Source organism: Martes martes (genome assembly GCF_963455335.1).
Source record: "Martes martes genome assembly, chromosome: 6".
Taxonomy (NCBI): Eukaryota; Metazoa; Chordata; class Mammalia; order Carnivora; family Mustelidae; genus Martes; species Martes martes.
Window position 1 is genome coordinate 25,396,056 of NC_137893.1, and position 11,007 is coordinate 25,407,062.

The window sequence follows — 11,007 nt, forward strand, 5'->3', positions numbered from 1 at the left end:
ATACACAAACACACACACACACACACACACACACACACTATCAACTACTTATTTGGTAAGCTTTAGTTTTCTCATGGTTTGGTGAAAATATTACCAGCTTTGGAGTTACAAAGACCTGGGTTCAAATACTGCCCTGTCATTTACTAACACTATCAGACTCAGTTTTCTCAGTTCTAAACATGGGAGGAAATTTACCTACCTAGCAGAGCTATTATGAAGATTAAATAAGATGCATTGAATATGAAAGCAACTGTCACATAATAGGTACTCTCTTCATTAGTGCCCTTTGTCCTATTTATTCTTGACAAAAGTTTTCTTGTGTTTACTCAACTGGCAGGAGAGGTGGGAAATTAGGAGGTTGAAAAGCATTCTCCTTGCCCATTCCCCCATGGATACCCATTTTCCTCAGAAAACATGTCCCCCTCTTTGCCCCTGAAAAAAAATAAACCATGTCCAAATCCGACTGGCTGTCACTTTTGGTGTTTGTTGATCATTTACTGAGAGACGTTAAGGTAAAAATTGGTACTCCTCTTTGTTTAACTTTAACACCAAGCTTTGTAAATTGTGGGTTTGTAAGGAGGGTCTGATTTCACACAGAGAAAAGCAACCAGGAAACCTGCCCTGAGCAAGGAAGTTGATACATAAATTCCTCAGGGGCTTCTCTGGAGTAAGAAACCACATGGTGATGAAGGATCCAAAGCCTCAAGGCATCTTCAGAGTCATCACCTAGATCTGGGGCTGGCTGTCCCCTTACGGGTATCAAAAAAAAGCTTTTAATAAAAGTGAAATGACAAGGAAGGGTACAATTAATTGCCAGCAATGTGCCAGCTACAAAGGTTTCCTGGTCAAAGTACTTGAAACTTCTCACAAGGTGAAATTAGGACAATTACAAAATGCAAATTGGTAAAACTCAAAATTGAGCAGATGCCAGACATTCAGTTGTACTTTACTTTTAATCTTGAAAAAAATCTGAAATCTAGTTTTAGACTAGCTTGTTTAAACATGTTTACTGACATACACAGGAATACAAATGCTCGTTTCAATACAAGGTATGTTCCAATGAAGGTCTCCTGATCAATAATTGAATCTCTTCCAGACAAAATTATTTTGGGGAGCTAACACTAAAAGAGCATAGTTTTGTAATCCCACCTTTGAAGCAACTACATTGTTTTGTTTTGCAGACAATAATAACGTCTTAGTGGGAGCTACACAGTGGAGGAGTAAGCCAACATTTGCAAGGCAGTAGAGCCAAGAATGGCTGGCAATGCCTAGGGGAGCCTCCACTGCACAGGCTTGAAAAGCACCAGGGCAGTTCTTAGGTTTGCGCATGGCAGTCATGATAAAGGAGGCACTGTATTTCCACACGAATGTCAACAGTTTGCTTCGACTGTCATATGTTTCTCTGATGAGATCAGGTGTGTTGAGGGTGGTATGGTCATAGACTGTCATATCTTTTCCAAATAGCAGATGCAAAAAATAACCAAGCTGTGCTTTCATAGGATATTTATAAATCCATCAGTATTATCAAAACATTTAAATGACAAATTATAAATAAAGTACATTACATGTCATAGCAGCAGCATTACTTCAAGCCCTATAAAGGGAGTTTTTGCATGAGTACAATATGGATAGATCCTATAACTTCAAACTGACATTTTGTCATTATAAAATATGGCTGTGCAAGTTTAACAATTTTTCGACCTCTGAAACTAATATACTATATGTTAATTGATTGAATTTTAATAAAATTAAATTTAAAAATTTTTTTGAAAACATGAATTCTGTTATTTTGAGTGGGATGTTTTGTTTTGTTTTTTGGGTTTTTTCTTTTTCTTTTTTTTTTTCGGTAGTAGACAAAATACTAATTATAGCAGAAACTCTGAAAGTATTCAATATGTCAGTAACCAGACTCTAGTATATACAGTGGCTAGTAACTCAATCTTGCATTCAGACAATCTCATAGTTGTTGCTTATGAAACGGGGGTGGAGCGGGGGGGGATTTCCAGGAGAATAGTCACCAGGAAGTTAAATGAATCAGTTGGGCTCCTGTCAAAGATGGGTCTAGGCCAAGAGCAGGGAGGCACAGTCTACAATCCAAGAAACTAAAAAGAGCAGCGGCTCTGAAATCAGAAAATCTGTTTTAGTCCCACTTCCTTCAACCACATTGCATCTTCAAACTTTAGTCTCCTCACCTATAAAATGAGGGCATGGGCTTACTGCACAGAGCCATTTATGAGCCTTAAGTGGGATAAAATATCAACAATGGTTTATAATTCTTGAAGTGTAAAGCCAACATAAGGTAAAATGTGTATTCACCGTCAGGGACACCTCAATGATAAATCAGGAAGTAAAACCAAATGATTCACACAGCAGGATGTCTAGAGGCCTCAAGTTAGAACTGCCCCTAGCAGCTCTGCTTGAGAAATTCTGATATCCCCTTGAGCCTGGGTGGCAACTTCCATTCTACTGCCTGTGCCAAGACTTTGGGAGAGGAAGGAGGGTATATAAACTAGGCCCACATCTCAGTTATGTTGTTTCCTGACAAAGGTTGGGCAGAAGCCTCAAACACAGGATCTAGACACATTACTTTTGCATGGTATACACTTTAGAATTTCTCTTTAAAATAGTTTTTTCTTATAAAATTTTAATGTACTTCTATTTCTATGAATTTACATACTTTTCTCTCCATGACTTAACACAAAAATTGTCTAGTACCAAAAATTAACTTGATTTCCTATATATGTTATAATTTCTCATTGTGAAACTGAAGACCTAAATATACTCATTGTGGGAATATAAAGGAGGCAGCATTAATCACGTTGATTGCAATTGATTAACTGCAGGACTCAAGACCACAATGTAGAGAATCCCAGCCCTGGACTTTATGAGCTCTGTGACACTGACTAAGTTATCATACTTCAGTGTGCCCCATTTTTCTTCAAAATGGGGATACCTCCAAAGGATGTTATGAATTAATTGCAGTGAGTTAATATTTGTAAAGCACTTAGAATAGTGTGTGATATATACTGTGTATATCAAATAAACTGCATCTTGTCATCAAATCTTAATGGAAGATAACGTTTTCACAGACATGGTCTGAAGTTGTTATTATAAACCAAATGCTTCCTCTCATTCCTTACCTTATTTAACATAGGGTATTTTGTCTCTTGACCTCAATCACAAAATAAAGAACTATCCAACTAGAGAGCCCAGAGAACCATTAGGAACTTATGCCAATCTTTATTAACTAATTTGAAAAAAAGTTAGAAAGTGTATTACATGTGGTATCTTTATGTACTTATTGGTCAAATCTCTTATACAGGCTGTTGGTATTAACTTGAGGATGCCATAACCCTGATTTCTAATAAATGAGACTCAGTAGTTTGCTGGTTTGAAATGGCACTTAACAATAACAAATATGGACAACAGCCACATTCCTTCACCACAAGATATTTTGCCAAGCTTAACAACAACTTACTTTTACTTGTTTAACTGCCATCATGGGAAGGTAAAAAACAAAAGGCACTTGTTAATTCTGTGTTTCATTTTTTTGAGTTAGCTACAGGCTCAGCCTGCACTCATTTTGTCTATAACTTGTTGATGAGAGAAATGGGGACGCCACAATAGACTTTGGATTCTCTGAGTCACTTGTATGTCCTTGGGGTCTCCTGGCACTTTGCCAGAATGCTCCCTTGTGTTGAAGGCTCTTTGTCATTGCTTCATTTCCATTGAACAGGCCCATCCAGAAGATCTTCAGTGCTGTAAAGACAGCACTAAGCAAGTGCTCATTCTGTAGAATGAAGACTTCTCATAAATCTGAATCCTTAGAGGGATTTTGACCAGGCATTTGAGTCAGCCCAATGCAGCTGTATTTTAAGGAAGCTACAAATGAGCTAATGAAACTCAACAGGCTTGCTTTTCTTACCAAACCTCTTAAAAGTATCAGACACTTGTACATACTTTGTCTTGAAAACTTGCTTGGCGACAAGGTATTGAAATCACATTTCAATTCTATCTTGGGTAAAACCTGAGAATTTGTTTTTCTGAAATGAATGTATGGAAAGAGACCTGTGGGATGAGCCCAGCAATTTGGTATGAAAATAAAGATAGGTTGTTTTTAAGGAAGAACACCTTCTAGTTTTCTGGATTTGTAAATCTGTTTAAAGAATGTTAGAACCACTTATTTTCAGCCTATAATTTTAGGATGTCAACATCATGTTTATTTATGATTTCAGCCAAGGTTTTCAAATGAGTATGTCAAATTCCAAGCCCAATCGTTCTTCCTAGGTATCAAAATATGACACAAGAGCTGAAATAATATGGTTTCAGGCTCTAGATATTTTAAGGAACTGGAGAAAATTATTTAGGCATAGTCCCAAATACATGATTCTCTTTGGCTTAGATGCTGCTATGAAGATAAATGTTCCCATGGGCACTGGATATACTTGAAGATGATTATACCCTCAAGAAGGTTTGGAGCCTTTGATGACCTTCATATCAGAGAACAAAATGTCTCATTAATTATTCAATATGAGCAAAACTTCTTCATCAGAGAAAAAAACTCTGCTTCTTCAAGATAGCCCTTCTGACCTCAGTGCATTTGATTAAATTTCTATTTCTACATGTCATGAATCATATGCTGCTTTCTTCCTTTTCAGCTGTATGCTCCATACTCCACTAGTGTACAGGTTCCTTAGGAGCAGGGATCATCTCTGATTTCATTTTTCTATTTCCCAATGCCGAATACAGAATAAGTGCTCTGTGTTTGTTGATCATAAGAAACTTCTCTAAAATTGGACTGATAAACATTTTAATAAGAAGATACAAAAATAAATTTGTGCCATAGAATAATCTATCATTAATCCTAGAAAAATGATTCTATAGGTCAGATTGCATTGCTTTTCATGAAGATCTCTAAAATATTCTATACAGTAAGAGCAACATGAAATGGAGATTAAGCAATTATTTGATAAAATTTTCAAGGTAGGCGCGCCTGGGTGGCTCAGTGGGTTAAAGTCTCTGCCTTAGGCTCTGGTCATGATCCCAGAGTCCTGGGATCAAGCCCCACATTGGGCTCTCTGCTCATCAGGGAGACTGCTTCCTGCCCCCCCATCCCGCCTGCCTCTCTGCCTACTTGTGATCTCCGTCTGTCAAATAAATAAATAAAATCCTTTTAAAAAAAATTTCAAAGTAAACAGAAATACATGCAATTCAAGATTCAATGGTCTTACCAGAAACAATTTTTTAAAAAAAATAAATCACTTTTTTTTTTTTTTTTTTTTTGGCATGGACTTTCCTGAAACCCAACTGATCCATTAGGTGAACTCAAACTTTAAGACAGGTAAGTCTTCTTAATATTCATAGTAAGATTGGCATTTTGAATGAATATTGGGAGTTAGAAAGTGAATTTCAATATCTAATATTTTTGTTGCATTGCTTTAATCATGGGAAAATAGTAAAGCAGTGATTTACTGCCTCATCCTTATGAATAAGATTTATAATTAAAAGCCAAAAAAGAAAAAGAAGGGGCACCTGGGTGGTGCCATCAGTTGAGGGTCGACTCTTGGTTTGGGCTCAGGTTGTGATCTTGTGGTCATGATCTCAGGGTTGTGAGATCAAGCCCCAAGGTGGGCTCTGTGCTCAGAGTGGAGACTGCTAAGGACTCTCTATTCCTCTCCCTCTGCCTCTCTGCCCTGTGGCTTTGCACTCGTTCTCTTTCTCTCTCTCTCTTTTTAAAAAAGAAGAAGAAAAAAGTGAAAGAAAAAAGAAGTGAACCCAAGACCAGCAGTTCTAAACGTCTCCAAGAGTGTGCACATCACTTGTATATGGATTAAGAGGATCATGGCCAAAAGCATAGAAAGAGGGGGGTGAAGAGTGACACAATGACAGAGAGAAGCAGCAAAGTATTAGCCTACACTGAACTCAGACTCCAAAATCACTTCAGAAGAAACTCCTCTAACTTCAAGTTTAAAGTCGACCTTCCGCTTCCTCAGTCCTATGTATTAAGACTCTTAAGTCACTGAATGCATAAAGGGTCGCCCTTTTACAGATGAACAGGCACATCCAGACACTCGAAGGTATTTCAGAGACTGACAGACCCGGTTACAACTTCTGGGCTCCTGAAGTTGCTTGATTCCACTTTCAATGGAAAAGCATATCTATTCAAGCTGCCGCCGCTGCTATGATGACAAGAACCACAGCTATCACGGCCCCTGTCACTCCTGCTTCCCTCACCTTTCATCTGTCCAGCACCTGCTTTGGGCGAGGCTCTGTACCAGGTGTTTTGCGGCTGTGATATCTAATCCTCCCGGAGCCCCGTGAGGGAAGTGCCAGCATCTGCATTCTACCCGGGAGGAAGCCCAGGCTTCAGGAAACTTGGATCCAAATGGCAGAGGGAGATTTGAAGCTGTGTCCGACATCACCGTCTGTGCCTTTTTCATGGCACATGACGTCAGAGTTCCTATTTATTGGGCATCTGTTCTCTTTTGGGCATGACGCTAGTCGTTTTAAATATATATTTATAAGTCTCAAGAACAGTGCTTAGAGGTGGGTCTCAGATCATTAAACTGAAGTACCTTCCCAAGGAGCTCACAGCTAGTAAATGACAGAGCTCAAGTTCAAATTCCTGTTTTATCAGTGGTAAAATAAAACCTAAAATCTCAAACTCTTGCCTTGGGCATGAGATAAATAAGAAAACCCAGTGTTAACCAGCTTAGATGTAACATTAGATAAAACCAAATGACTTCTCTAGCTACGTCCTTGATGTTAGAAAACACTAAACCAGCCACAAAAGACTGAAAACTAGAATCAATTTTAAGTCATAAAGACTAAATTCTACACATCCAGAAAGCTTTCGAATAGCATTTTAAACAACTGTTCTCTTTCTGAAGGAATAAAACGGCAGTTTATCCTCACAACATTCTAGTGATATAAATAGGGAGTAAGTTGTTCTCCCTTCTGAGGAGGGAAAGGTCCATTGCAGTACAGATAAACGGGGCTGTGTACAGGGCAGAAACCTGAGCCTGCAAACCCTGACTTGAAGGTGGGTCTCTGCCCACCCAGGGAGGTGGCTCTGGCCTCCGGCAGTGGCTGCATTTTTCCTCCAAAGGAAATGAGGTCTGCAGATTTTCCGAGGATTACGAGGTTCCCCACCACTTGAGTCTGGCTCTCTGGCAGAGAACACTAATGCTTGCTTTCTAGTTTAGGGTTCAGGGTAGTTGGAGGGCAATCATCTTCACGTCACTGCATTGACCTTCAGCTAAGAGCTACATAAGGAAATATATAAAAGGAAGCACCGTTTCCATCAGATAGCAGAAAATAAACCCATAAAATTACTACTAAAAAGGAGGCATAGGCAAGATACTAGTGAGAAAAAAGGGAAACAACCTCCCACTTACTAGTGCTGACAATGTGCCAGTCACTGTTCTGAGCACTTGATGTGCACGAACTTGTTTATTTTTATAACAACTCTTATTATGCCCCCTTTATGGATGAGAAAACTGAGGCACAAAAAGGTTAATAACTTGCTCAGGATGACATGGCTGTCACAGTAAGTAGATGAACAGGGATTTAAACCCAGATAGAGAATCCCCCCTCTGAATAAATGGTTTAAAAAATGGGGTAGAATTCAAGACATCATAAATGAGTGCCACTAATGGCTACTAAGGAAAGTCAGGCCACAGCTCCCAACACCCAAACCATGTCCTCTCCCCTGGATCCCCTGATGGCAAGAGATGAATGGAATAGACAGGAGACTGGCTACCAAGGAGGACAACAGCTCTCTTTCTATGAAAAATAACATATTAACACATTTACCAAGACCAAGCTGAAAAAAATCGTAAGGTTGAATTTTAGGAAGTGAGGCAGCCAGTGTTCAAATTGTTTTACATTGAGAAAGAAAATGACCCTCATTGATTTTTAGAACATCTAAGCTGAAATCTGCAAATATTTGCAGAATACAGAAATCTGACCTCAATAAACTTTAAACCATCATTGGAGTGGTAAGCTCTTCCAGGAAGAGAAGCATTTTTTCTCCCACCCAACCTTATTTCTTTCATTTCTTCCATTAGATCTTTGCATTTACAATGATGATGATGATAACGACGATGATTTTATATTTTACTGAGTTTTAACTTTGTGTCCAGAAGTCTGATAAAAGTTTTAAAGCGTAAACTATCATTTGATACTCACAACAGTTCTACAGAGTCAGTATTACTGCTTTTCCCATTTTTGAAATGAAGAAACGGAGACTCAGAAAGGTGCAGTAACTTGCCCAAGGTCACACAGCCAGGATATAAATTCATTTTTGCTTGTTCTGAAAGCCTATAATATTAATGGTATATGCCCAGCAAAAACATGTGGCCATCTGACTATCTGCTACTCATATAGAGACAAAGGTCACAGCAAGATCTGCACATTTTGCCTCCTTCCACCACCTCAAGTCCTGGACAGAAGTGAGTGGACATGGCCAGATGGCTCAAGAGAGCCACATTGGTCAAGATGAACTAGAAACCTAAGTGGGTTTTAGCCACTCTCTTTAGACTAGAAACAGGTACACTCTCTCAGAAGTAAACAAAATATTTAGGAAGATGATCTAACTAGGAAAACATCCCAAAGACAGACCAGTATGTTTAGTTTTCAGAACATTCATTAGTATGAAGTTCATCACAGTTTGGAAGGAAAGTTCTGTTGTTCAAAACTGAACAACAATACAAGATACTTGGGGAGAGAAGCAAAAACTTCTGTTTTTTAAGTTTTAGTCTAAAATGCACTTGGATTTGAATACATTGTCTATAACTGTGTATGATTACATTTTGATAGGAAATGATATGTCAGATAATAAAAAAACAAGGAAGTGTCTAAAATATTTATGGAGGTAATAGGAAAAATACTTCAATGATGGGTACATCATTATTGAGTAACATTTTTAAAAAGAAATTCCAACTGGGGACACCTGAGTGGCTCAGTCAGTTAAGAGTCAGACTAGATTTTGGCTCAGGTCATGATCTCAGGGTGCTGGGAATGGAGCCCTGTGAGGGTGGATTCTACACTCAGTGGGGAGTCTGCTTCTCTCCCTCTCCCTCAACCCTTTCCCCCACTCATGCTTTCTCTCTAAAACAAATGGATAAATCTTAAAAAAAAAAAAAAAAAGAAAGAAATTTCAATTGGTGATTAAGCACAGTAAGTCTTTGAATAGATAAAATTGTGTTCTATTACAACCAATTATTACCATGGATGATAAAAATATGAGAAAAAATAAAATGCCTTCTTTTGTAGCACTCCTCACCCATCCCCTCAAATATACTCTAACCATCCTGAACCACTTTGCTTCTCAGGAAATGCCAGGATCTTCCCAGTGTTGGTGATGCTGACAGTGCAATCTCAACCTGGAAGTCATTGCTCCTCCCCTTTTCTGACTAAACTAGTTCAGTCTTCCACCTCCAGGAAGCCTTCCTGGATCCCCTCCTCTGTGCTAACATCCACTGTAGGATTCATCCCACTCTTTACTTACTGATTTCCACAGGAAACTGAGAACTCTTTGATTACAGGAACCAAGCTCATTGTTTATACCCCAGCGCTTAGTGAAGGTGCCCAATAAAACTTTACTGAGTGAATGAAAATATATTGCAGAATCAATACTCTTTTAGAAATAAAAGGAAAATATATCCAAAATGCAAATTTTGCACCATTTTATTCTGGCCCGATAGTTCATAAGGGTGTATTTAACAACAACAACAACAACAAAAAACATATAGCAGGAATTACTGGATATTGCTAACTGCCCTTCATTAAAAATATTTTATACCCCCAAACCACATAAATATATTGGCACTTCAAATGGATTATTGTTCAATGAAAGTATCTATTCAGGTAGTATTATTGGATAATACGAAGTTTTTATAAAAATTTAAAAAGCACAATGACAATTATATTTTTAATAACTAGGGGCTGCCTAGTACTGTCTAATTCTGACACTAATTCCAATGGGAGCAAGCCATTCTCCTTTTGGTTTCAGGTTCTCCACCCATAAAATGGGGGTAACCATCTCCACCACTTCCTCCTCCTTTCGGATCCTGTGAGGCCAATGGAGATCTGTAAAAGTGGAGATCTTCACAATAAAGGCACTATTGTCAAAAGTATTGTGTAATTCCTAGGTAGAGTTCCTATCACTCATTATGGCAATAATCCTTCACTACCCTCCTCCTCTTCTTAGTAGGTTAGTGTCGATAGAACTCTTGCATAAAGTCTATGCCAGTCAAAGTAAAAGCCACATGGGTGGGCACGAGTTCCTCTCGCTGGTGCTTGGCCTGAGCCAGAAGCCACAAGGAACTCGTGGCCAAAAGGAACCCTCAAAGGCCACGTCTGTGCCCCTCTGGACCCTGTTAACATTCCTGCCCTGAGAAACGGACCCTGAGCCCTTCCCCTCCTCCGAGCGAGGTCGAGCGCAGCGGACGGTGGACAGAGCTCAGGGACCGCAGAGCTGGGAGGAGATGAGGGGAGAGGTGAGGCTCCAGGAGCTTACCTGGCCTCGCAGAGGGGCGCCGGGGGCGGGTGCGGAACGAACACCCCCCAGTCCGACGGCAGAGGCTGCTGCTTCTTCTTGGAGCGCCAGATATGGAAAGGGGTGTGCTTCTTGGGGGTCCTGGACGGGCTGGACTCCGCGTGGTCGCCCTGAGGTGGAGGCGACAGCGGCATCTTCTTGTCCGCCTCCTCCGCCGCCGCCCGGCCCTTGTGGAAGAACATACCTGGGCGCCAGCTCGCCCGCCTTTCCCAGCGCGCCGTCGGACCCCGCCCCCTCGTCGCGGGTGCGGAGGACGGCAGAGGGTGAGAAGACGAGGACAGAGCTGAGCGCGAGCTCACAGCAGCCCGAGCCCTCTGGGCGCCGCCGAGTGCCCGGCTGCCTGGCAGCGCCTCCACGCGGCGAGGGCCGCACCAGGTGCGAGCCCAGGTGGGGCGCACGCGCCTGGAGCCACAGGTGGAATCGACAGGCCCCAGGTCCCCGGCCCG

At 40.5% G+C, this 11,007-nt stretch overlaps 1 protein-coding gene across 1 annotated transcript in view; it reads right to left on the bottom strand.

Annotated features, from left to right (window-relative positions):
* The window catches only part of LOC308345262 (beta/gamma crystallin domain-containing protein 1-like), an 83,680-nt gene extending 72,914 nt beyond the window's left edge, over positions 1–10,766 (bottom strand). Inside the window, exon 1 of the mRNA XM_080807270.1 lies at positions 10,523–10,766. Within this exon, the coding sequence (XP_080663396.1) occupies positions 10,523–10,743 (221 nt within the window). The 5' untranslated portion in view covers positions 10,744–10,766. The remainder of the gene's footprint in view (positions 1–10,522) is intronic.
* Positions 10,767–11,007: the final 241 nt, after the last annotated feature.